This window comes from Dasypus novemcinctus, chromosome 1 (genome assembly GCF_030445035.2).
Source record: "Dasypus novemcinctus isolate mDasNov1 chromosome 1, mDasNov1.1.hap2, whole genome shotgun sequence".
Taxonomy (NCBI): Eukaryota; Metazoa; Chordata; class Mammalia; order Cingulata; family Dasypodidae; genus Dasypus; species Dasypus novemcinctus.
This window is the reverse complement of record NC_080673.1, coordinates 156,731,075-156,758,827: the sequence shown is the minus strand read 5'-3', so window position 1 is coordinate 156,758,827 and position 27,753 is coordinate 156,731,075. Positions and strand designations below refer to the sequence as shown.

Sequence of the window (27,753 nt, the reverse complement as noted above, 5' to 3'; positions counted from 1 at the left end):
TCTGCACTTTAACAAAATATCCAATTAATATACATGCACATTAACATGTGAGAAGCCCTATTCTAATATATAACTCTGTCTATAATTCACTTATATTTCATGTCACCACAAAATAAATTATTTTGTGTGTGGTTTTTCCTATTACATGCATTATGGAAATACTTCATATCTTGAGCAAGGTAATTCATTGGTTTATGAGGTTTAATACATTCAGTCAACTATATTTAGCTGAACTAATTTTATTATTTCTCACTCAGAAGATCAGAATTATCTATTTGATTTATCTGCCTCCAATCTCACCCTTTTCTAATCATTGCAAACAATTTTTTTTTAACACAGTGGAACATTAGCTTGCAACAAAGTTTTGATTAAAGATCAATGATAAGGCGAAAGTGCCACTGCTCTGGTTGAAGTGCACGTGTGGAAAGGGGATCTGAGACCCATCCCATATTCCTAGGACACCTCCCCAGAAACGAGGCATCTATGGAACAAAAATGACCATCCCTACTCCAGCAGTCTCACACTGATATCATGATTCACGAACAATTATGTGATGCATTGCTAATAATTTAATAAAAGCTGAAGTTCTAAAGTTTGTAATAAATTCAGTTAGACATAAGTCAGAGTGGACTGAAGTCATCCTCTCATTTGTGTTTCCACATACTTTTTTGAGGCTGAAAGTCCCGCATTTAGTTATACACTCTTGAAAAGGTCAAGAGTCATGTGTGTAGGCTTGCCTCCACGTTGACGCCCGAGAGCACTCCCTTAAAAATATCACCATCTTTGCTTATTAACTCACTAGGTCCCCACAGCCTATAGAATTAAGACCAATCTGCTTCTCACTGTCTAGCTCTTTCACCTCTTTTCTTTCCTCCCCTATCCACTCCAGTATTCCAGGACTCTATGTTCATACCTTGAACACAGCAGAACTTTCTAGATTCTGTGTCACCCCAGGTGCTAGCCTGGAAACTTTTTACCTTGGCTTTCCTCTACCTCCACTTGACTCTCTCTGGAGAGACAGAGAGAGAGAGAGAGAGAGAGAGAGACAGAGAGAGAGAGAGAATATCAATGAGGTGGGCATATACACAGAAACACAGACATACAAAGTAGAACCAGAGAACCAGAGACACCGCGATCCCTGACCCTCTGTGCCTGGCTCTTGTCCCTCCTGGGACCCACCTTTTCTGCCTTTGGACTCTGTTTCTCTGATAGCCCCATGTGGGTTCCGTTTCATCCATTTGTGTCTGTCTGTGAGCTGCTCAAGGACAGAGATGTCTTCCTCATCTTTGTGTCCTCTTGGGCTGGAACACAGTAGGACAAGTTATTTGTTCCTGGGATTTGTTCCTTTCTTAGGGAAGCAAACCGAAAAAAAAAAAAGTAACCTTATATTTTGGTTTTTTAGAGACTTGTTTCTTTCCCTTGCTTAAGGTGACACTTTAAAATACTCCTTTGAGTAAAAATAAAAAATACAATCTCTCAGGGCTCTAACTTACCATAAAGATTTTTAAAATTCTACTTTTTCTATATTAACAAAAATTACTCATGTTGATTCCCTAAAGCAGTATCAGTACTTTATTATTGCAATAATTTTCCACTTGTATGAGATACAAATTAGGAATTTTCTTCTTTGTTCCAAACCCAGCATGTCACAGAACCAGGCTTTTTAAAATGTAATTCATTAGTTTGGAAATAGGAAGCGACAAGAGGTAATTGATCTATTTCAATTTGCTCTTGTAGGAGCTAGCTTTTATTCTTTGCCCTATGGCCTCTTTCCATTTACTGTAGGTATTTTCCAGAACATTCTTATCTTTTTCAGTTCAATGGGGAGCAAATTTTACAATATTTAAAATCGCAAATGTACAGTTCTGAGTCTTCTCTTTAGTCTTCTATTGTAATTAAATATAGAAATCAAACAATACCAATGTCTCCTTGCCTTGCCATTGCTCTCTTCTCAGCATTCTGTCCAACCTTCTTTATTCTTTGCTTCCCCTCCCCCACAGCGATTTTAATTTCGTTAAAACGTTTTTACTGCAGCTGTGACTCAAGCAGCTCAGCTAGCTGCAGAAACACAATGCCATTTAATATTCCAACCCACAGTCCAGACAGTTTCACGTCAGGTCATTTGGAGCAGAGCTGTTGAGACGGCTTTATATGACAATGATTGGCAACACCCTGCTGCTGAAAAACAGGCAGCACAAAAACATCTAGTGGAAGTGGGTGTAGCGCAGTGGTTGAGTGCCTTCCTCCTGCATATGAGGTCCCAGGTTCAATCCCTGATACCTCCTTAAAAAACAAACAAATGATTAGTCTGCTCGGAGAAACAGTTTTGCTTTCAATACCAAACTACATATTGGAGCCAATTAACAGAAGTGAATGTGGTCACCATGTGACAATATAACACTAAAGTCACACTCTTGATTCCCTCTGTATTTGTTGAATAAGACACATCCGTTCATTAATCCATCCATTCAACAATATTCAAAGTGGGCCTAGTTCAGGACAGGCACCATGCAAAGACAATGTTTAGGACAAAAAACAACACGGGCACAGCTCCTGCTACTATGACACTTGTAGTCTATTGGAGAAGGGAAACTTCAAATAAACACAAGAATGGGTAAGGGCCATAAGGGAATACGGAAAATCTGAGAAGACAGCACTTGACTTTGACAAGGAAACCAAGGAGAGTTAAAGGGATTTCATAGAGGGAATGTGGATATAAGGGATGAACTAGATAGGACATTTCTAGATATTTCTAGATGAAGAGTAGGGGTGGATGTATTCTCAACTGAGGAAACATGCAGAGGCACAGATGCTGATGATGGCATGGCCTCTAAGGGAAAGATGAAAGGAGATGCAGGGCTGGGATGGAGATGATGAAAGCCACTTCACGTCACGTTTGTGGTATCTGTGGTGGATTTGGAGCTCAGAAGAGATTTGGGGATCAAAATGTGGAACTTAGAATTACCACCTGTAAAACAGAAACTGTCTTCCTCATTTTTGTATCCACGGTACCTGGCATTCATTCAGATATCTGCTAAGTGATGACTGTGGCAGTCTGAATTTGGCGAATCCCCAAAAGAGAGAATGATTATGTCTGTGAATTAATCTATCCCTGGGGGTGTGAAACCCATTTAATAGGACTTTTTCAGCGAGGCATGACTTGGGTTGACTCTCTACCCTTTTGCTGTGTCTGATAAAAATGGAGACACAGAGATTAACACACAGACACAGGAAAAGGAAGCCACCATATTTGATCCTGCCATGTGAGAGAAAAAACTCCAGTTTCACCCACAGCTGAGCTGCATGGAGAGAACCCCCCAAGAGGCTCAAAGAGTTGAGGCCCAGAGAGAGAGGAGCCATATGACCAATAGCTCGCAACTAAATTTGGGAGGAATGTGGAACAGCCAACACTGATAGAGGATGCCCAGAAAAAGAAAAGCTCTATGCCTGGTTGCTCTCAGCTGAGCTCAAACCTTGGCAGAGATCAGTGACCATCTTGCTTCAACATGTGACAGCTGGCTTTGGTGAGAAAGCACCTCTGATGGTGCTTCGATTTCAACTTTTCAAGGCCTTGGAACTGTAAGCTTTTACCCCAAGTATATCCCCTTTATAAAAGCCAACACATTTCTGGTACTTTGCATTAGAAGCCCTTTGACAAACTAAAGCAATGACGTTATATATTTATCTCAGAAATGAGAAAAGTAAAGCCCAAAATTATGTGATTAGTAAGATTAAGATACTCTACATTTTTTCTCATTTTCACTATGATGTATCTAGGTGTGGATTTATTTCTATTCATCTTTCCCAGAATTTATTGCTTCCTGAATCTTGATTCATGTCTTTCTTCAAGTCTGGATAGTTCTTAACTATTACATTTTAAAATATTGTTTCTCCCACATTCTATATATGGAATGCCTATTAGATGTTTTTGCATTCTATCCTGCATGTCTCATAATTTATCATAATTTTAAACTCCTCATCTCATGGTGCTGCCCTGTGGGTAATTCCTCAAATCTATTTCTCAGTTCACAAATTCTCTCTTTAGCCATATGTAATCTGATGTTTAACTTGTGACTAAGATTGTAATTTCAATGATTGTGTTTTTAATTTCTAGAATTTTTATATCTTTTAAAAGATAATTCTTTTTCAAATCAGCCCAGTCTTTTGGGAGTCATATTCCTTTACTTACTTTTTCCTTTTTCTTTCATGTCTTTAATCTTGTATTTATTTATTTTGGTCTCTAGTCAAAAATTCTATTTGCTGAAGCTCTTGGAATTTGAATCCTGCTGTTTGTATCCCTCCTGTCATCTACTCATGATGAGTTATCTCCTCATATATGTGCAATGGTTTATGGGAACTTGTGAGGCCTCAATTTAGAGTGTCCCTCCAAAGAGGCTTTGCTTTGCTTCTGCCAGGTACCCTAGAGTTTTACCATCCTGGAATCATATATTGTGTTGATTTCTCAGCATGGGTGCACCTGGCCACACTAGTATTATAAATTCTAACCTTGAGCCTATATGAAGGTAGCCCTGTACAGTGGTATGTTGGTAAATGTTTAAATGGTTCTCTAGAGAAAAGGCTTTGCTTTGAAGCATTTGCTGATTTCTGTGGTATAAATATTCACAAAATTGCTGAGGTCACTTAAAGCGGAATTGGGAAGTGATGTGTACGTGTACATTTGGCTTTTGCAAGCCACTGCAAGTCAAGCTAGCACTTCACCCAGCTTATAATAACAACTTTTTAGGGGAAGCATTTTTCTCCTGACCCAGAAACCTGGGCCAAAACAGAAATGGAAAATGGGACAAAGCTGTCATCTCCCTGAGCCAAAGGGTAGATTTTAATTTTCTAGTTCAGCCTTTTTTTAAGATTTCATTTTATTTAATAATCCCCCCTCTCCCCATTGTTTTGTGCTCACTGTCTGTTCTCTGTTTCTATTCATTGTGTATGTCTTTTCTGCTCGTCTCCATGTCTGCTTGTCTTCTCTTTAGGAGGCACCGGAAACCAAACACAGGACCTCCCATGTAGGAGAGAGGCACTCAATTGCTTGAGCAAACTCTGCTCCCTACTTTGTTGTCTCTCATCATACTTCCTCTTTCATGTCTCCTTGTTGTGTTATCTTGTGTCAGCTTGCCACACCAGCCCATCACACTAGCCCATCACACCAGCTTGCTGTCTTGCTCGTCTTCTCTAGGAGGCACTGGGAGCTGAACTCAGAACCTCCCATGTGGGCAGGCACCCAAATGCTTGAGTCACATCTACTTCCCAAACTCAACCTTTTATTAAAGGGATAATTTTTTTCAGGATTCCAGATTTACATAAGTATCAGTGCCAACTCCATTTCCCCTCCCTACATGGCCATTAAAGGCCAAGCCCCTCAGAAACTGAAACCAGAAAACTGCCTACCTCTGGTTTTGGTTCTTTAAGTTTTTAATACTTTATGTGCATTTATCCATGCCTTTGGGATGTTTGGAATATTTTGTTCAGCATATCTGGGTAGTTTTTTGTAAAAGAAGAATTTTCAGGTTATCTAGCCAACCATTTTGCCAGAAAGTGGAGGTTCAACAACTGCCATTAGCTTGTCTCCTGATTTATGTCTGTTTCCCAGTTCTTTCTCCCAGGTTCCAAAACCTAAGTTGATTTGCATATTAGGCTCCAAATGGCCATTCCAAACATCCTATACTCAATACATCTAAAACCTGATCTCAAACTTGTTATTTTGTCTATGTTCTGTATGTAGGTTAATTTCATTACCATTCACCCAGTTTTCCAAATTAGAGTCTAATTTTGCTTTAAGCCATCTTTCCTTTACCCCCAATTTTTCTTTTCCTCTCAATTTCTAATAACCTGTTCTTTAGTATAAGCTGCCATTATTTTCCACAGACATTATAGTAGCTTCCTAGATTGACTTCCTTGCTGCTCTTTATTCCTGTTCCTATCTATTTACCCAGGACTTCTAGAATTACATTTCTGAATCTTGAATCTGGATATACCAGTTCCCTGCAAAAAAACAAATAAACAAACAAAAAAACTAACTGACTGTAGCAGTTTGATATTCTTTATGAACTCCAAAAATAGATATTGGATTATGTTTGTGGACTGGTCTTTTCTCCTCGGCATATTAGATTATATTGGATTCAGAGGATTCTCTTTTACTTGATTAAATTATGATTAAGGCTTTGATTGGGCCACGTAAGTAGGGCATTGAGTGCCCGTCCCCTTGATGGGCAGAAAACCACACAGTAGAGCAGAGAGTAGAGTTTTGAGCAGGAGCCCTGGGAAGTCAACCCAGAGAAGATGTGGCAGAGGCCCCAGGAAGAGAGGTGAGCCGTTAGCCTGATAGTCTACAGTTGGCCTTATGGAGAGAGCAGAGCAGCTGAGCTCAGAAAGGATGAGCTCTGGGAGAGGGACAAGACTTATCTCAGCCTACAGCTCATACTGGAAGAAGCTGGGACTACGAGCCTGAAGAGGAAGAGGAACGCTGAAGGCTTGCAGACATTAGAGGCCACCTTGCTCCAACAGAGGGCAACAGACTTTGGTGAGGGAAGTAACTTATGCTTTATTGCCTGGTACCTGTAAGCTTCTACCCCAAATAAATACCCTTTGTAAAAGCCAACAGATTTCTGGTATTTTGCATCAGCACCCCTTTAGCTGACTAATACACTGACTTTCTACTGTCAAAAAAAATTAGCAGTACATGTCCTAAATAATTTGCCTCACCTTTCCACATCTTATTTCTTGTACTTGCCACTTTGTGTATAATTACTGTTCCCCATGTAGAAATAATGTATAGTCATACCTTGATATTGGACTACTTTGAAACTTGAATTTGGTACTCAATGCATTTTGATGTGAAAATTTTGTCTCAGTACTCGTCTTTATTTGGTACTCAACATGCAAACTAGAACTTGTTGGTGTTGGTTTCCTCATGACTCACTACTCTTCCCAGATGAAACAAAGGGTCACGCGTTAGTCATGTGGTAGCTCTTGCACTGTGCACATCCCATTGCAGTCTTATCTTAGTTTCAGTGGTCATTTTGTGTATTTTTGCATTTTTTTTTCCTCATCACAGGTCCTAAGAAAATGAGCACTGATAGCACTAAGCAGAAAAGAAAATTACTTCATACCACCATTGAGCAAAAAAACAACAACAACAAATAATAGATAAATATTAGAATAGTACTCGCATTATTGATCTTGCTAGGGAATACAGTACACCTAGAACAAAGGTCTCCACAATCCTTACGAATAAAGCAGTGATTAAAAAAAAGGCCGATGTTGCAAAAAGAATTAAAGCAGTAACAAAGCAGCATTCCCAAACACTCAACGAAGTTGAAAAGCAGTTATTAATTGGGGTAAATGAGAAGCAGAAGATGACACCACACAGGAAACCATGATGTGAAAAAGCTAAAATGGTGCATGCCAATCTTTTGAAAAACAAACTGGAACCAAGTGATGAAAGTGTTGAAGTTTTTAAGGCCAGTCGCGGCTGATTTGATAATTTTTAAAAAGAACAGGCATCCATAGTGCCCTGAGGCATGGGGAGGCAGTGAGTCCTAATAAAAAGGCTGCTGATGAATTTGTCAGTGAATTTCAAGACTATGTAGAGGCTGAGGGTTTTATTCCCCATCAAGCTTTCAACTGTGATGAAACCAGAGTTTTTCTTGAAAAAAACGCCAAGTGGAACCTACATTACTAAATAGGAGAAGGCATTACCAGGCCAGAATTTGAGTCTGGAAGCTGACTCAGAGAGACTTTGAAGGGTTTGAGGCTGACCCCAAGCCTGCAGGAACAGAGGGTACAGTTGTGCAGGATATTGTATCTTTGGGCCAATCCATGGGCCTGGAGGTCGATGCTGCTGAGGTTGAGGAGTTAGTGGAGGAACATAGTGAAGAAATCAGCACTGAGGAGCTGCAGGAACTACAGAAGGAACAGCAACAAGAGGTCGCTGAAGAGATTTCTTCAGGTGAGGAGGAGATAAGGGAGGATGTCCCCCAGTTCCTTGATAAAAGAAATGTGTGCAAAATGGGCAGAAGTTCAAAACCTCATGGCGAAGTACCATCAGGACGAAGCTCTGACAAGCAGAAATGTGAATTTATTGAATGAACAAATGATTTCACACTTTCTAGGAATTCTGAAAAGAAGAAAGAATCAGTCCTCATTGGATAAGTTTTTAGTGAAGGTGACAAAGTGTGTCAGATCCTGTGGTGCGAGTTGAAAAAAGGCAGAAGAGAGAAAGAACACCTGAAGTGCAAGTACCCAATGTTCTATTGGAGGGAGACTCTCCTTCTAAGCAACACTCCATGTAAACGCTCCTCCTCACCTCTCTCCTCCCACCATCCCATTAGGCCATGGACTCTTATCAGTGCAGGTGAAGTAAAGTTTTTATTTTATTTAATCTAAGTATTTGTTAATTTTTAGGTTTATTTCTCATGTAGTGATACACAACTCTATCTTTTTACTGACATGGGTCCATACCCACAGGAATGGATTAACTTTAAAAACACACTTTTCTGGGATCTATATAGCTTCAAATCATCACAAAGGTGTTTTTTTAAAAGTCATTTATATTTGGCCAGCTGTTAATAGAGAGCCTAAATGAGTAAAATAATAATGCTGGACCAATGTTTTTAATCCCCCTATCCCACAGTCCCCATTAAGTCCTCTCTTAGCATGATTTTGCAGAAGTTGTGGGGAGGAGCAGTGGCCTTACCTACTATTCCCTCAATCTGTAGTCTAGCCAGAGTAGGGTAATCAGAGGGACTGGTAAGCAGAAGCCACAGCGAATAATTCTCAGATCTATCAAATAACAAGACCAAGTAAATACTGAAGAGAAGAAAAAATGTTTGAAATATAAAATTATTAACATCAGGATAATATGAAACCAACTAATCTACCAACACAGGTCATTACTTATATATCACAGTGCGAGATTATTTTTATGGTTTGCCCATTGTTTAATGGGAACAAAGTTTTAAATTATTGCAAAAGAAATCCAACTTTAGAAAAGATTTCAAAGTGACCTTTGCCAAATTTCTAAAAAAATTAATGCTTTTTTCTACTTTCTATGGAGTGAGAGAAAATAATCCAAATCTAAACCAATTAGTAGAGTCTAATTTTAATAAAACTTATTTTTCTTTTATCTCACTTCTGCTACTTATTGTTTTGTGTGACTACTCAGTAAGAGGTATGCTTTCAGTATCTTCAAAGTAGTGAGCCTTGAAATTTATCATTGGAGATTTTTCATGTTTAGATTTTTTTTTAAATTTCAGTTTAATATCCTGTTAGAGCTTTCTGATATTGTTTTTTCCTTTTCAGTTTATCAGATGACAAATGCCTCCTGATACAAGCCTTTCTGCCATTCAAAAGTAGCTATTTGAAGTCCACAAGAAAGTCTTTGATGCATCAAAAACAAGTTGAAATGTTAGAATGTCAAGAAAACAACAGACAGGAAGGTTAAAGAATAGGTGAAAACAAGGATAGTAAGGAACACAAAATTATCAGAGAAGAGAGTGGCAGCAATCTCACCATGTGAAGCAACCCTCACTGTTAAATCAATGGGAAGGTGTAGAAAGCTGAGGGGCAGCTCACTGCTGCAGATGTAGAGATAACACAAAAAGGAGGGCTTGGATTACATCAGACCTCCAAATATTATCCCCACCCACTTCTAATTCTTTGATCCATTTCCAATTCTTAATCTATCTTTCCAGGCATAAGAACACCTTATAGGATCTATTCGCTCTTGCTTGGAAGCTATAGTAGATGGAATCATGTCCCCCACAAAGACATGTTCAGTCCTAACCTTGGACCGGCGGGTGTGGACTCATTTGTAAATAGGATCTTTGAAGATCATATTTGGATGAGGCCAAATTGAATTAGGTTGGACCTTAATCCATTTGACAGGAGCTCTTATAAGCAGAGGAAATTCAGATGCAGCAGTGTGTAGAAGCCAGAGGTGGAGACACAGGACTCAGATTGCCCTGTGGTAGAGGACTGCTGGAAAGCCATCACCAGGATGTAAGATGCAGGGACAAAGCATAGCCTTGTGATACCTTGATGATGGACTTCTAGACTGCAAAGCTGTGGGACAATAAGTTTCTGCTTTATGCCAAAAAAACACACACACAAAAAACAAAACAAAAAACCCTAGAAACAAACCAAAACAAACCAAAAAACCTACTCAACTGATGTCTTTTTGGTAGGGACTAGGAAGTGTGCAACTGATTGACATGATTTGAAAGCAGCCAAGATGGTACTTTTACAAAGGTGACTGTATGAAATCTTATGCATCATCAGAGCAAACAGAATGATCTAGGGAAAGTCACGCAAGGACACAAGAAATCATGGTCTCAAATAAGGTAGCATAAAGTTTGGGAGGAGCGTCTGTGCACAAGCCAACTTTGAGATACGAGAATAATGTGAACATGGGTGCTAGGGCAGTTATAAGGCTAAGAAGCAGAGCTATGCAGTTACCAACCTATTAGTGTTATCTGTATTCACTATGTTAAGACCATCCTAGGCCTACGGAAAGCTGGTTGTACATGAGTGATAGATATTAAGCTGTTAACAACTGTTTATTTTGTACAAGAACTTAACATTAGCCTATACCACTCATGACCACATCATTGTGAGGGTGCAATCTACCGAAACAAAGTAACAGACTTTGACTCCCAAATCCTGGCTGTAAAATTACTGGATCTCTAATTCCTGATTTTTCCCCCTTTTAGAGAAACTAGTCTTATTATTCAAGGACTCTTTCAGTTGCAACTTGAACTAGTTTGGCTAACAGGATAAGATTTATTAGCTCACATAACCAAGGTGAGACACGTTGTCCGGGAGGACAGGAACAGAAACTCAGGGCTGCCTGCCCTGTCTCTACATGGCTTATGTGCATTTTGGTTTTATTCTTCCAAGTTTGGTGATTCCATGAAATGGAACCATGGAATCATGGCTCTCAACTTTCTAGCTACTTTTTTTTTTCATTTTTAAAGATCTATCTATCTATCTATCTATCTATCTATCTATCTATCTGTCTATCTATCCATCTATCTCCCATCCCTCTCCCCCATGCCCATTTGTGTGTTCTTTCGTGTCTGCTTGTATTCTCATTAGGTGACTTCAGGAACCGATCCTGGGACCTTCCAGAGTGGGAGAGAGGCGATTACTCTCTTGCACCACCTCAGCTACGTCTTCTTATTTTCTCTCCTCTGTGTCTCTTGTTGCATCATCTGGCGGTGCCAGCTCTCTGTGTCAGCCAGCACTTCTGTGGCACTCCCATGCAGGGTGGCATTTCTGTGCAGGCCGGCACTCCACGGGGGCCAGCTTGCCACACAGGCCAGCTTGCCTTCATCAGGAGGCCCTGGGCATCAAACCCTGGACTTCCTATGTGGAGACAGGAGCCCAACTGATTGAGCCACACCTGTTTTCCTCTAGCTACTTAATAAGAGAGGAAAGGGCTCTTCTCCATGGCTATTAAAAAAAAAATCACAAGGAAGGTCCTAACTGGCCTGGGTTGGATCATTTCTTCCCCACCCACATGCCCATCAGTCGCTGAGGCTAGCATGTTGGCTTCTGGAGTCACATCACATGCACACTTTACTTAATCCAATTCAGGTGTATACTGCGGACAATAAAGAGAGAGTCGATCGATACACTTGGACAATGCCGGGAGTAGTAATCTGCTGTTCCCTGCTTCACTCTCTGCTCTCAGAGCTTGTCATGGCCTGAGCATCAGAAGCAAAGACCCAGAGAGTCATTTTCATATAACATGTCCCAGAAATGCAAGCCAGCCACATCATCTGGTCTTTAGCTCAAGGAATAACTAAAGAAATATTGTGCCAGAATTGTTCCCATATTGAGGGGGTGAGGGAGGGTGGATATCATTATAAACTATAGGAACAAAGATAATTATACAGTTATGTGTGGCTTAAAGGTTTTCAAGGTGGTTTTGCCTATACATGAATTTCTCTTCAAAAGCTGACATTAAAATCTGTTAGGGGTTGAATTATCCCCTCCCACCACCACCAAAGGACATGCTCAAGTCCTAATCCCTGGTCCTGGGAATGTGACCTTCTTTGGAAATAGGGTCTTTGAAGATGTTATTAATTAAGATGAGGCCAAAGTGGATTGGGGTGGGCCCTAATCCAATATGACTGGGGCCCCTACAAGAAGGGGACAATGGGACAGAGACAGACAGATGAAGGGAGAGACCAAGATTGCCAGCAAGCCTCCACCAGGAGCCAGGAGAGAGGCATGGAGCAGACTCCTCCCAGTGCACTTTGGAGGAAGCGTGGCCCTGCTGACACCTTGATGTTGGACTTCTGGCCTCCAGAGCTGTGAGACGGTACACTTCTGTTGCTTGAAGCCACCAACGTGTGGTCCTTGGCTACAGCAGCCCTCAGAATCTAAGACAAAGCCTAACCCTTGTTTGGGATTACCCCTACATCCAAGGTGACAGACTCATAAGGGGCCCATCAGCCCATCACTGACAGCTCCGAGCAGGGAGCTGCTTCCACTTGGACTTCATGGTGACAGCTGTTGGAGGTAAAATTCTCCCCAAAAAGGAGGTACGTCTCCCAGGAGAACAGTGGAGGAGTGACGGGGAGCAAAAAGTTGAGATCCACTACACTATAACAAACCCGGGAGCGCCTACAGGGGTTCCGCACAAAGTCCGAGTGTCTACGAACGCCTCCTCCACTTGGGCTTTCTGGGTCCTTCCCAGTCTCTCTTGTCCCCTCTAGGGCCATGGCCATGCCTGCTATTTGATCCCTTTACATTCACTTCATGGCTAAATCACTGCCTGCTAAAGTTTTAGGCATATTAATGCCTTCCTCCCATTATATTAATCTGTTATTCAGCAGTAAAACACATTTAATTCTCACATTGCAGCTCTCCTCCCCATATAGAACCAGGCCCAAGCCAGAATAATGTGAACTGATTTTTTAAAAAGTATTTTATTGTGTGATTAACTACTAGTGAAGTAGACCTCTTTTCTGACTAACCATCAGATTTTGTCTATTGTAAATTCTTCATGTCTTTTGGCTTAAACCCAGGACCTTGTACATGGGAAGCAGGCACTCAACCACTGAGCTACACCTGCTCCCCAATTCCTATTTCTTTCTTTCACTCTATGAAGTCCTTATGGATTGATTATAGTAATTAACCGTTTTACATTTGTAGAAGGCATTTTTTCCATCATATTTGCCTATTTTCCTGTTGTGTTGTTTGTTCTCATTAATTCGTAAAACTGTTTATAAATTAAAGATATTAGATCTTGGTTTTATATATACTGCAAATATTTTTCTCATTTTGTAATCTCCTTTTAATTTTTTCCTAACTTTTTTACTATACATAATTTTAAATTTCTATGTAGTCAAATTTTTTGAGCTTTCCTTTTTTATTTAATTGCCTTTTTGCTTAGAGAGTTTTTCCCCATCCAGATTATCAGCCAATACTTTTTCTCCAGTATTTTCTTGTAGTTATTGTTATTATTATATTTAACCCTTGAATCTACCCGGAATTAGTTTTTGGCATATGGTGTGTGACAAGTCTCTAAATGTAAATGTAAAATAGTTAGCAAATGTTCTGAGGACTATTTAGTTGACTATCCCTTCTATGTATTCGCTCCCTCTGGGTGGGCTGGACCCTTCTTGGTGGCAGCAAGAGGAAGGGGAAACAGTCAAGGAAGCTAGGTGACCCCAGCCGGTTCACCAATACCACCACATCTGGAGACCTGGGTCCTAATCTTGGGCTTTTCTCCTGAATAGTGAAGGGGATCAGAAAGATGAGGGGAGACAAGAACACCTGCCTTCTAAATACTGACAAAGACCCCTTCAGCCGGAGGGACTCCAGTTCTGCAGGCCCCATCACCCGTCTAGATGCAGGCTCAATGCCATGCTGCAACTACATATCCATGCCCATCCCTTTCTGGGTTTGCCTTTTGTCCACTCCACAAATTGCCTCCGCATCCCTCCCCTGCTTCCAGAGGAGTGACTTGGGTGACCTGGTCTGCCTCTGATTACTGCTTATTTAATTGGGTGGTGGATTTTAATACCATTAGCATGAGAAGGGACGCAGAGGCAAATGTTACCCTGCAGAGGCAAACAGGAGGGAAAAACAGAGGCAAATGGGCTTCCACTGGATCCTCTGCCACTTGTGTTTTTTATTCATCTCCTCCTGTGATTTCAAAAATGGAAAGGTTTGGCAGTGCCTTCTCCTTAACTTGCCTGCTTCTCCATGTCCCCCATGGATTTACTTAAGATAAATATTTGGCTGACATGTTTCCTTGCATATACGGATATCTTTCCTTTGCCTGCCTAAGCAAAAACAATATTTTTGGTCACAACTTTCACAACCTACTTCCTTCAAGCTCTGTAGGTGTTGCTGCACTGTGTTCTGGAGTTTCGTGTTTTGGAGGTATGTAAAGCTATACTGTTTTTCAAAATGTTTGCGGAATTCATGGAATTTATAGAGAAGAACATAATTACTTTTTATTAAGTGTACATGCTACTGTGGATTTATTTTTCATAGTCATTTCCATGAGAGTTGGAGAGGGAGGAAATGTAAAGGACTCAGCACACCTTTGGGAAATGTAGTCACCCAGTTTCATTTAATGTTAGAATAGGAGGTTAAGAATTCACTTCAGGATCTTGCTTCCACTCCACAGTGACCCTGGGCTAAAAGAGTTTCTTAATATTAGCCTAGAAATTCCTACATTGCTTTTAATAACTCAACTGGTTATCACTATAAGCTCACTCCCGGTGAGACCTAGGCTAACGGAGAGCTAGAAGTTTCCTTAAGTGGCTTGGCTTCCACACACATTGGTATGCAGAAAGATTTCTTTTATTTGTACTTGTATGTAGCTGCCTGACTTAGAGTTGAATCCCCATTCCTAAGAACAATAAACTTCATTTGTTTGGGGATAAACCTGTCTGAACAAGGGAATCTCACTCCTTGATTTCCTTTCAGCCTTCTAATCCTGTGCCAGGACTTTTCTCATAACACTTCATAAATCTATGGTCACTGAAATATCTTTTCTCTACCTGCCAATAACTTCCTAAAAACACATTTTTTTTCCACAGAGACTTTTCATAGCTATCTTTCTTGCACACATCTTAAAAATATTAGAGCAGCTGTAGGTTTAGAGAAAAACCATACAGAAAGTACAGACTGCCTATATACCTGTCACAGTTTTCCCTATTATTTATAATTATGTACTTTTGTTACAATTGACTAAACAAAATATTATAATTATACTATTATGTGTAGTCCATGGTTTACATTAGGACTCACTTTGTGTTGCACAAACAAAACAAGCTCATTTTAACAGTGAATATGGATGTGAAAAGACAGAATGGCTTCACAATTAGTGTCTGGAAATGATAATACAGTCTTTCTTAGAAGAACATAAAAGGAACATGGAACTCATTTCTACATTCCTTGATGTGCATTGTGCTTGAAAAGTCCACATGGTAAATTTTTTATTTTACTCTTATGTCCATCATTAGAACCAAAAATCTAGGTGGGAAAAATCACCAATCTTGTCTTTGAAGATGAAGCTATGGGGATGCATACCTTATGAACACATTCCTCACTTTTGCTTGTTTCTCAGATACTGAAGTTTTATTTGGATCTTGACAAAGTTTGCTGGTTAGTACATTTTTCCATGTGACACTAACAGCTGAATGCTATTTTGTTTTCTTCACTTCCTTTGGAAAGCAAACCAACAGTTCCTATCTGGAAAAAAAATTCCCATTTTATCCACCTTCAGATATACAATTCAGTGGAATTAATTACCTTCACAACGTTGCACCACCAGCACCACCATCCATCACCAAAATGTTTCCATCATCCCAAAGAGAAACTATACTAATTAAGCATTAACTCCCCATTCCCATCCCATTCTGACTCCAAGTACATGTCATAGTGCAGATTCAGCCATGAGCTTGTTTGGCGAGGCTATGAGACTTTCCTGTGCCCCAGGTTCCTAAAAATCGGGTTGGTAAAAATCGAGCTAATAATAGTACCTCTCTCACTGTTTTGAGAATCAAATAGAATAATGCACATGTACTGGCACAAGACCTGGCTCAAAAGCACCTATTTCTAATCTAAAACTGAACATATAAGCCTTATTAAAATTGTTTGCCGAATAAAGCCAGACATTGTGTTTTCCTGCCTCAGAGAATCGCTCATACCAAGCCACGCTCTTGATGCTCACTGAACGTGTGTAGATAAGCTTTTATTTAATGGTTGTTTTCTTTTTTTTTTTTTTGTCCTACCCTGTGTGTCTGAGCCTCCAGATTTCATTACCAAAGAGGCAGAGCCCCTCAGAGAACTTGAGAAGCAGCCAGCACGTTTTTTCCCCTTCTTTTCCTTTGTCAGGTCTTTGTTCGACCCCAGCTACACTCCAACAGACCGCTTACCGGGGATTCGGAGGAGGGCCGTCAGCCTCGGGCGGAGGGGCGGGGCCTGCGCCCGGGCTCACCCTCGAGGTCTGCGCTTTCCCGAGCGCCAGCCAGCGGGCGGCCACGGAGCGGGGCGCGCGGCACCGACCCGCCGGGCCCCACGCCGCCGGGGACGTCAGCGGCGCGCGGCCGAGCGCCCCGAGCCGAGCTGGCGGTGCGGCCGGGTGCTGGGGCTGTGGACCGCCAGACGACAGACGGACGGCGGGCACCGAAGGACCGAGGGAGGCGCGCGCGGCACGAGGGGGGCACAAGTCCGCGGCGCAGGCAGGGGCCTCCCGGCGACCGCACCATGGACGGCGCCGACAATGAAACCCAGTCCTTCGCCCCGTCCCCTCTGCAGCCCGACAACTACACGCTGTCGCCCAATGCCAGCAGCCCGAGCGCCGGCCTGGACTTCCCCCTCTCTCCTTCCTTCAGCCCCCGCGCCGGCCCCGGCCTCGGCCTCGCGCCAGGTGCGAGCCTGAGCTTCAGCCCCGGCGCGGCGGCGACCCCGGGGCCCACGGCCAGCAGCTGGGCAGGCGGCGCCGCGCGCCAGGGCCCTTCGCCGTTCCCCCGGCTCTGGGCGGCGCACGACGCCCCGTTCTGGGACACGCCGCTGAACCACGGGCTGAACGTGTTGGCGGGCGCCGCCCTGTGCATCACCATGCTGGGCCTGGGCTGCACGGTGGACGTGAACCACTTCGGGGCGCACGTCCGCCGGCCCGTGGGCGCGCTGCTGGCGGCGATCTGCCAGTTCGGCTTCCTGCCGCTGCTGGCCTTCCTGCTGGCGCTCGTCTTCTCGCTGGACGAGGTGGCCGCCGTGGCGGTGCTCCTGTGTGGCTGCTGTCCCGGCGGGAATCTCTCCAACCTCATGTCCCTGCTGGTTGACGGCGACATGAACCTCAGGTACGGGTCTGTCTAGGCTGCAGGCATCTTTCTCGTCCCCACCAGCCGCCTTCGCCGCCCCGGGTGAAGGAGGAGCAGGGGAGTAGAGGTGTTGGGAGGGAGAAGTGGAAGGAGAAAGTGGAGAGAAAGGTTGACGGCGGGTTTTGGAAGGAAGGGGAGATGTGAAGAGGTGGGGTCGTGGGGGCGGCGGGGCGCGGAGGACGCTACTCTCAGGGTCTCAGAGTTTCTGCTCGTGGTGACCCTGCAGCTGCGCGACCTCGCTCTCCAAGCGGTGAGTTGTCAGCGCAGGGAGGGCATCTGCCGCTGGAGACAAAGGAAATGACAAGTCTGGAATGAGGACTCGCCAAGAACATAATCGCAAAATAGGACTACTGGCTCCCCTAATGTATTCTCCTATAGAGTTCAGTATAATTCAGTTCAAACCCAACAAGTAGTATTCAGCAGCTTTACCATATTTAACATTACAAGGTGCTCCGGAGGATTAAAATTTTAAAAAGGAAAAGAAAGATGTTCCTTGCCCTCAAAATCTCATCCAGACTCAAACTCGTTAGGCTTTTTAAAGCCTGGGGCAGCGGCCTGACTTATTTTTTTCTGCCTCGGGTTCACTGTTTCTGCTGGGTTTAGAGAGCTGCCCTCTCAGCGCTTCCAATGAAGTCGGTCCTGGGAACTTGTCCTTGGCCTCTTTCCCCTCTACCCAGTGTGCAGGAAGAGGTTGGCTGGCTCTTTGGCTCAAAGATCATTCTGACTTCTGCTCGTTCCCCTTTCTGCAGCATCATCATGACCATCTCCTCCACGCTTCTGGCCCTGTTCTTGATGCCCCTCTGCTTGTGGATCTACAGCAGAGCTTGGATCAACACCCCCCTTGTGCAATTACTACCCCTAGGGGCAGTGACTCTGACTCTCTGCAGCACTCTCATCCCTATTGGGTTGGGTGTCTTCATTCGCTACAAATATAACCGTGTGGCTGACTACATTGTGAAGGTAAGGTCACGCCTCAATTGACACACTGTGTCTCTGAGTCCTTGTGTCTGGCTCATGGCTGAAATGCTAACAAGTTTGGAAAAGAGGAGAAAGGGCTTGACAGCACTTGCTTGGATAAACTAAAAAATAATAATAATTAGGCAGCACAGATAACCTCCATCTTTTAGAATTCCTAAAATGGTAGATTTAATTAAAATTAACTCAGGAGCAGATATGCTCAAGGGGTTGAGTGCCCACCTCCCACAAGGGAGGTACCGGTTTCAGTTCCCAGGGCTTCCTGTAAAAAACAAAAACAACAAGCAAAATGAATGAAAAAACAACTCAGGGAAACCAATGTGGCTCAGAGGTTGAGGGCCACCTTCCCACATACAAGGTCCCAGAGTCAATACCCAGCCTCTGGTAACTCAAAAACAAAACAAACAAAAAACACAGCTTAACTAAAATAAGACAAGAAAACTATCACTACTGGTGGAGAGGAGACTACTAATGGAATGAGGGGGTGACCATGCAATGAAATGGCACTAGCAAACTGTACGTTATTAAAAATTAAAGCAGATTAAATAAAATTATTTTAATAGAATTTGTGCAGTATTTTAGAAATGCATGACTATATTTTCATAACCAGAATTTTACTTCTGAGAAGCCCTGTAATAAGATCCTTTAAAAATGTTTTAATTTAAAAAAAATAAATCTGACACTAATAAGACTAAAGCAATTGTAAAGTCAAATTGTGGCAATATAATAGAATACACAAAATATTCATTTTTGAACTCAAAATAAAATTGGATTCTGGATAAAGAATGTAGATTATATTGCCATTACTAAATTTTCTTTCCCCATTGCAGCATTTTATATGGTTCCTAAAGCCAATGAAAGGATGGGGGAATTTATATTATTTTGTAAAATATTTTAATACTGTTTTATTTTTTTAAAAATGCTTTTTTTTTGGTAACAGTAGAGATTTTCTAAGAGTTGACTCGAGAAAAATTTTTAGATAATTGTAAATTAAACTTCCATATGTGTGTGTGTGTGTGTGTGTGTGTGTGTGTGTATTTGAAGGTACTGGGGATTGAACCCAGGACCTTGTACATGGGAAACAGGTGCTCAACCACTAAGCTCTATCTACTCCCCAATAAGAATTGGATTTTTGGTTTGTTTGTTTTTAGGAGGTACTGGGTATTGAACTGGGGCCTGGTACATGGGAAGCAGGTGCTCAACCACTTGAGTTACATCCACTCCCCAATTAAAACAACTTTTTGAGGACTCAAAAATAATGCTGATTAAGAATTAACCAGGGAGCAGATGTAACTCAAGTGGTTGACGCCTGCTTCCCATGTAGGAGGTCCTGGTTTCAATCTCTGGTACTGCCTAAAAAAATTTTTTTTAAATAACCACGAATAGGATTCTCATTTTGGAAATCAGTCAAGTAAAATACGTACCTACTGTAAAATGCATAAGGAAATTCTTTAAGACAAATGAAAAAGGAGTGATCCAACATTTCAATTATGTAGATTTAAGAATATATAATCTGTATTTTACTTAGGCTGATTGTACAGGGGTAATAACTTTTATTAATATGAAAAATAGAGGCTTTTCTATATATATATCCAGCCTTGAGTAAAAGAAATCCTGCTCTATATAATAAACATATATACATACTCTATAATAAACATATATATACACATATGTTTATTATATATATTCATATTAAATATTTAAGATAGCCATAGATAATCCTGATTTGCATTAAGGAACTTTTTAAGTTTAATCATTACAGTAAGATTGTTAATGTGATGGCATTTACCATAATACCTTAATTCTAAGAGAAAGTGGATTAAATGAGCTATTTACACACTAAAAACAAAAGAAATATGTTTGAATAAAAGACAATAAGTTTAGCTAGCTTTGCATTTAATGTGAAACTATTCCTATTCCTTAACCAGCACACTATTACTATTAAGATATGGTTTGTAAATTGTTATACTTTTGCAAAAAATACTTTAAAAATGAGCGTTCAATATCAATACTCACCCAAATAACTTAAAGTAGTTCATAGGAAACTTTGGAGCCATATATTCAAAATGGAGACTCACAGATTTCCTGTCAATGCTTTCAAATGGGGACACAGTTTGAAACTTAATAAAAACATTGATTTGTAAATTTGTCTGACAATTATATACTTGTATTATGAATACCTTATATAATAATTTCAGCATCCTCTAGAATTTTGATCAGCCCAGATAAATTTTAATTTTTCAAAAAGAGTATAATGTGTATGCCAATCTCACAAACTCCTGACAGCTGTTTCCTGACAAAAGGACCACTCTGCGTTGTTCTCCATGGATCTCTATTCTTCCTCTCACCTCTCCACCCCCTTTTAAAAATAAGTTAACTACCAATCTGAAGGAGAACTATGAAAGGAATTTTCAGGTTTTCACCTTATTATTTACACACCCTGTTTTACTTGAATGAGTGATATATACCCATCAGAAGATTAAGGTGACACTTTTAAACAGAACCGGCTGTAATATATCTAAAAACCCATCTATTATAGTAACTCTAAGCATCAATAGAGACTTACAAGTCTGAAATTTCTTAGAGACATAAAAAGGCAGTAGTTGCAAAATTACAAATTCTTCACTTCTTATATTTTCTCTTAATCTAGGAATTGATAATTTTTCCAATATTGCTAATAATCCTCTGTGATACAAAGTATTTTGAAAGTTAAAATTATCACACTTTTAAGTTTCATGAATTTTAATAGCCTTTCATCTCGTGTAAAACCAGAACTGATTTCTATGAAGAACATGGGGTTCTGTTCAGGGAAAGCAAAAGTCCCCTTGTCCACTCTATTCATCAGACCATACCTGGGGTATTGGGCTCAATTCTAATTGTTCCATTTTAGGAAGCACATTTGCAAATGAAAAGCACTGTCACAAATGAAAAGGACTCCAAAACAAAATGATATGATGGAGGCTGAAGGTCCGGGTACAATCTGCTTGGAGAGAAGCTTTGCTTTGCGCCTTATAACTTTTTTAAACATTTGAAGAGTTGTCATTCAGGAGTAGACTGGCCTTTGTTGCTCCTGAGGGCATATCCAAGACAATGGCTAGAGGTTCTAGAAGACCCTGTTGTCACTAAACATAAGGACAGGTCTCCTAATGTCCAGCATGGATCTGGATGCCCCCTGAAGAGGTGACCTACCATCTTCAGAAATTTATGGCAAAGTTCTCCATTTTGTGTGGGTGTTCAGACTAGATGGGTCTCTTTTTGCGAGAATGTGATTCTCTTACTTGAATTCCTTTCCAGCTATCTTATATTTGATGGCTTGTCTATCCATTTTCTGTTACTTAGGTTTCCCTGTGGTCTCTCCTAGTGACTCTGGTGGTACTTTTCATAATGACTGGCACTATGTTGGGACCGGAACTGCTGGCAAGTATCCCTGCAACTGTTTACGGGATAGCAATTTTTATGCCTTTGGCAGGCTATGCCTCAGGCTTTGGCTTAGCCACCCTCTTCCATCTTCCACCCAACTGCAAGAGGACTGTATGTCTGGAAACAGGTAGTCAGAATGTGCAGCTCTGCACTGCCATTTTAAAACTGGCTTTTCCACCACGACTCATAGGAAGCATGTACATGTTTCCCTTGCTTTATGCCCTTTTCCAGTCTGCAGAAGCAGGGATTTTTGTTTTAATATATAAAATGTATGGTAGTGAAATATTGCACAAGCGAGATCCTTTAGATGAAGATGACGATATAGATATTTCTTATAAAAAACTAAAAGAAGAGGAAATGGCAGACACTTCCTATGGCACAGTGAAAGCAGATAATTTAATGATGATGGAAACCACCCAGACTTCCCTCTAAGCATGGGGATACACAAGAGCTTCCATCTTGCTGAAATTTTACATATTTATGGTCAGTGGTAGTGAATATGGCTTAACATAAAAGATACCAATTGGTTCATATTATCACACATGTAACAATTATGATCTTCCTATTATAAGGTTGCATTGGTGTATTAACCAAGCATTTTCACCGATTACAAATCATAATGTAATATAACCTCTACCTGAGACTGCTAAAGTGAGGCCTGCTAGATAAATGTGCTTTCTGGTTTTCAGCATTACCAATTTCTGTGACTGTTTCAACCATGCAAGTTCTTAGAAAATAGGGTCTTGGAAATGTAGAATGGTGGTACACTATCTTGTGAGTGACAACAAGCTCTATTTGTAAAGCATAATTGAATTTAATGTGATTGTTAAAAAGTGTGCTCTACTCAACTTATAAATACTTGACAATGTTGAATTTTGACCTGTATTCAGAGAAATTCCAAAACAGATCAATTAAACAATGTAAGAGTATAGTATGTTACTGTCAAATCTGTATCAAATCAGAGAAAAATTACATTGACGTATTTGATTACTTGATCTGATATCTGTCTGAACAGCCATCATGTTTCCTGAGAAGGTGTTTTCTTTCCAGTTGGAGATGATTTGCTCTTCAGCATTTATGCATACACACCCCAAATCCAAGATTTGGTTAGGAACATTTATGGGACTATTATCCATCCTGGAGACAGTGAGAGTCATCACTCAAAAACACCTCCTTGGTCACTCTTCGGTCACTCAAGTCCGGGATGAGGAAACGTGCTCCAGGGAGGAAAGAGGGGATGGGGGGATCGTGCTCCAGGGAACAAAACAGCCTAGATATGGGTGCGGTAGGGGGCGTCCCTGTCCGTTTACTGACTGGGTTCCCCCGGTAGAATTGTCAGATGAACGGTACCCTGAACTCCTAGCTAACAGACCCAAAGCAGCTCCCCCACCCCTTCGCGTTCACGCTCATCAGCCCAGACGCACCGGGCCCCTCAGTTCCCGAGCAGCGCGCACACCTGGACAATCAGGCTCTGGGGCCCACCTGGCTCGGCGAATCCCCACGCTAGTGGTCCCTTGTTGGAGTCCCCTTCATCTCAACCCGGACGAGCTCACTAAAAATGAGTTCTTTCATCGCAAAGAAAACCCTCTTTCCAGGACGTCTGAGGGTGCCAACCTCCCGCTGTGAGAACTTCCTCACGGAGAGGATCGGGAAGGAGCCCCGTCGGTCGGGACTGGGGTACACGAGGCCGGCGGAGGGAAAGGCGCGCAGCGCGCACAGCGCGGCGAGGCCCTTCCACGCCTCCGCGACGGCCCGCGCCAGGCCGCCTATTTAGGGCGCAGCGGCGGGCGGGAGCGGCTGGGGCTGCGCGTATGGCCTCCCGGGGGGACGAGGGGCTGGACGGTTGCATGTACCCGGCGTGCGCCCCCTACTCGTACCCTTGCCCGCGGGCGGCGAAGAGCAAAGGCGCGGCGGACCGGGGCGGCTGGCGGCGCCGCGGCGAGGCTTACCTTCCCGCTTCCTGCTGCTCGTCTTCCTCCTTGACGCCGGCCGCCTCGCCGTCCCTCCCCGGCTGCGGACAGGTGATGGCCGCCGAGTATTTCGACAGCTACCAGCGCGCGCAGCTCATGGCCCTCCTGTCGCAGGTGAGCCCGGGCCTCACCCCGTGGCCCCGCAGGGCCAGCAGCCGCGACGTGGGCGTGCAGGTGAACCCGCGCCGCGACGCCTCGGTGCAGTGCTCGCTGGGGCGGCGCACACTGGTGCGTCGGGCCCGCGACCCCGGCCCCGCGGCCGGCCCCGGCACGGGGGGCGCGCGCGGCGGCGGCTCGGCCTCCCCGCAGCGGCCCCGCGAGCAGGGCAGCCCTCCGAGCGGCGCCCCGCGGTGCGTGCGCTTCCCGCGCACGGTCGCCGTGTACTCCCCGGTGGCCGCCCGCCGCCTCACCGCCCTGCTGGAGGGGACCGAGGCCGCGGAGCGAGAGCGCGGGCCGCCCCGAAGGGCTCAAGGCCCGGAGGAGAGGGAGGCGCCCCCGCGGCCGCAGTCCGAGGAGCAGCAGGACGAAGCGCCGGCCGCCGTGCGGGCGAGCTGGGAGCAGCCTGCGGGGGAGCCCGCGCTGCCGCCCCGGGAAGCCCCGGGAGGCGAGGTCGGGCCTGCGCCGAGGAGTCCCAGGCAGTCCCCGCCGGCGGAGAGGGCCGAGGGCAGCCAAGAGGCGGCCGGCAAGGGAGAGGGGTCGTCGCCGCGGAGCCCCGAGCTGAGCAAGGAGCGCCTGCGCTTCCAGGTGAGCGGCCTGGGCGGGTCAGGGGAGGCGGCCACGGCAAGGGAGCCCCCGGGGTCCGCGCCCCTGCGCTCGCCCTCGGGTTGCTCGGGACACGTGCGGGAGCCGAACTTCCTTCAGCGGGCGGTGATCCGCAGCCGCTTGCAGCCGCAGGTGTCTTCTTTCCCTAACAGTGGAATCTAAGGTAGAGTGACTCTTCTTTGCACGGATTGTAAAACATGGGCCGCGCAACGTGGCTAGGGAGACGCCCTTTGGATGCTATTTTTCTGAGCATATTTGCAGAATAAAAACCCTGACACTGGACGCTTGGGCCGCTCGACCCCACATTTGGTTGACCCAGGGTGGGTATGTACACAACGGAAAACAGGGCGAAGTCACCGTCAGGAAAGTCGATTTCCGACGATCCCACTCCCATGCCCACACTAAATGTGGCAGAAGCCTGCAAACAGTCGACCTGCTCAGCTGTCCTGCTGATTCTTACCGCCATTTTCTGAGCTCGCAGTGTACAAGAAGCTAGAGCCTCTGAAGTGCCTTCCTTAGGAGCTCTCCTTGCTTTTAAAAAGCACCTTTCCAGGAATTCCATGCTGCTTGAAGTGAGTGAGTTCTGCAGTGCTACCTGAGAGAGCGCAGGCTTGGGGGTCAGGGCTAGACGTGCACTGAGGGCAATTGGAACCCAGGGAATTAGCCCCCAAAAGAGGTGTGGGGAGGCTTCCTTTGTTTCTTCACAGTCATCCTACGGGCTATTTCGGTGGCGGGTAGGAAGAGTGAATTGAGAAGCCAGGACTCTTGATCCTAGCTTGGCCATTCAGGAGCCGTGTTTGATCTTAGACAAGGCTTCACCCTCCCTGGCTTCAGTGTGCTCACCTGTGAGATCCCTTTTACGTGCCCTCCAAAACCTCTTCCATTTCTAACTCCTGAGACTTGTTTCTAATTTTTCTCACAGATAGGGAAGAAAGGAAGCTAAAGAATACAGTAATTCTGCTTCAGTTTATATTAATATGACTTATGCACATCTGTCTGGTGGGAATTTGACTAGCAGGGTAAATAACTTGACCTTGGGCATGTAACGTAAATGATTTTATGATGTGGTCTTGTTCTATTTTTTTTTTCCAGCTTAATCACTTCCACATATGTAAGTTAAAATCAGACTTTAACCTATAAACAAAAGACCTCCCTAAAGAATTTGTGTCAGAGAACCCTGGATGTTTGGTTTTTCCCTTGCCCCACTGAGGGAAAACATCTATTTTCGTCAGCTGTCAACCTGCTTTATGAGTCAAATTAATCTGGAATAAAAGCTTTTTGGACCAATGATTGATTGCTTACTTGAGGCTTATCTGAACCTAACTCTGCTTTCCTCCATGATCTGGGATGAAGTTGTCAATTTTAAGTATCAAATAGACCCTTTCCAGTTTCTGAAATGAAAGATAACTCAGATGTCATGTTGGTTAAAATCAGGTATCCTGTTGTTCAGTTCTTAGAGCAGAAATATGGCCATTATCACTGCAAGGACTGCAACATCCGATGGGAAAGTGCTTATGTGTGGTGTGTACAGGGCACCAACAAGGTAAGAAATACCTAGTTTACTGGCACTTTTTGACAAGTGTCAAGAGGACTTTTGCTTTAACTTTTTCTCTCTCATCACAGGTTTACTTCAAGCAGTTTTGCAGAACTTGTCAGAAATCATATAACCCTTACCGAGTGGAAGAGATCACCTGTCAAGTAAAACAAACGTTTGCATTTGGGATCTGAGTAGGATAATAGATGGGGATTTAGTGTCTCAAATGTATTTCCTGAAGAGGCTAGGTTTCTTAGTTACCTTAGTTTGTGACTATCTCTTGGCAGGAAGGAGTAATAAAAATACTTAACTGGGAAGTGGGGGCCTAGCTGTTAGTTTCCTTGTGCTCCTGCAATCCTTCAGTCAAGTTAAACTCTTGACAATTTCCTCTCATAATGTGGAAGAAGGCTTGCTTTACCTGTTACTCAGACTATCACAGGGGTTCTTAACCTTTTTTGTTCCACAGACCCCTTTTCCAGTTAGGTGAAAACCATGGACCCCTTAAGTCCACACTATACTGTGTATTATTTAATAAATATACCCACACCAACATGTCCCCACAAAAATAATGTGGTTTTTAAAAAAATTTCAATTCAAGCTCAAGGATCCCTTGTTAAGAACAATTGTTTTAATGTAAAGGAAAACAGTTTGAAAAATAGGATACCTTTTTACCAACACAAGGAGGTAAAGGCTGACTTTTTTTTACTTTTTTATGAAGTACAATTTGTTTCAAGGTAAGTCTAAATTACCCAGCTTTATGGGAGTGGGGATTACTGGTAACCTATTTCTTGTTTACTATTAACTAAGCACCACACTATATTTAGGGTTAGATAATCTGAGAGGAAAGCCATGATTAAACCTGCCTGTTATCACAGCTAGCAGAACCTGCACTACTCTTGTAGCAATTGCTACTAGTAGCTTGCTAGTCCTCACACCTTAGCTTTCATTGTCAAATTCCTCTTTCACTTGTTCTGTACCCTTCACCCTTCATGTGAGGGTTAAAAAAATTTCTTCTTAGAAAATTCTAGTCTTCAAAAGAATTGTAGTTTTCAGAAGAAACTTGCCAATACAGAATTGAATACATTACAATATGGCACTTCTACAGCATAAACACCCTCTGTTCCAAAACCTACCATTGCCAGGTGGAAATGTAGACAGAACACGATTGGCAAAGGGTCTTGCTTACAGTACATGCAATAAGTATTTGAATGTTCTGGAAAAATAACTTTGAAGCCCTAGGAAGTCACCAAGTATTTATCTTTTGTATTTCTCCCCCCCCCCCCTTTTTTTTTCTTCAGAGTTGTAAACAGACTAGATGCTCCTGTCCAGTAAAACTTCGCCACGTGGACCCTAAAAGGCCCCATCGTCAAGATTTGTGTGGAAGGTGCAAAGGCAAACGCCTTTCCTGTGACAGCACTTTCAGCTTTAAATATATCATTTAAATGAATTTAACAACAGTCCTTCTGAACCTGGGCTATTGGAAAGGACAAGTGAGCTTTTGTCTATGGCCTGCCTCCTTTCCACACCCCTCTTCTCAAGATACCTCATGAAAGGCCGTGCATTTTGACAAAGCCTTCCAATAAATGTATTGCAAAACAAACTATAAATTGCATAAAATCGTACGTTTTAAAACTTTTAGGAGAGCTGGTCCAGTGCTAACAGTCTGCGGTTGTTACTTTACTACCTCTTGTTCTCAAGAGTTGCTCATTTTTTATGGTGTACCAGG

The 27,753-nt window shown here is 43.0% G+C and overlaps 2 protein-coding genes across 2 annotated transcripts; both read left to right on the top strand.

Moving 5' to 3' along the window:
* The first annotated feature begins 16,532 nt into the window (after window positions 1-16,532).
* Window positions 16,533-22,739, top strand: SLC10A4 (solute carrier family 10 member 4). Its single transcript, XM_058297952.2, has 3 exons — window positions 16,533-17,345; window positions 18,116-18,326; window positions 21,681-22,739. Exons 1-3 carry the CDS (start codon window positions 16,750-16,752, stop codon window positions 22,191-22,193), a joined length of 1,320 nt encoding a protein of 439 aa, XP_058153935.1. The 5' UTR covers window positions 16,533-16,749; the 3' UTR covers window positions 22,194-22,739.
* An 833-nt stretch (window positions 22,740-23,572) lies between these two features.
* On the top strand, window positions 23,573-27,521 carry ZAR1 (zygote arrest 1). Its single transcript, XM_004469765.4, has 4 exons — window positions 23,573-24,475; window positions 25,944-26,036; window positions 26,117-26,191; window positions 27,326-27,521. The coding sequence occupies exons 1-4, from the start codon at window positions 23,573-23,575 to the stop codon at window positions 27,467-27,469; spliced, it is 1,215 nt and encodes a 404-aa protein (XP_004469822.1). The 3' UTR covers window positions 27,470-27,521.
* The last annotated feature ends 232 nt before the right edge of the window (window positions 27,522-27,753 follow it).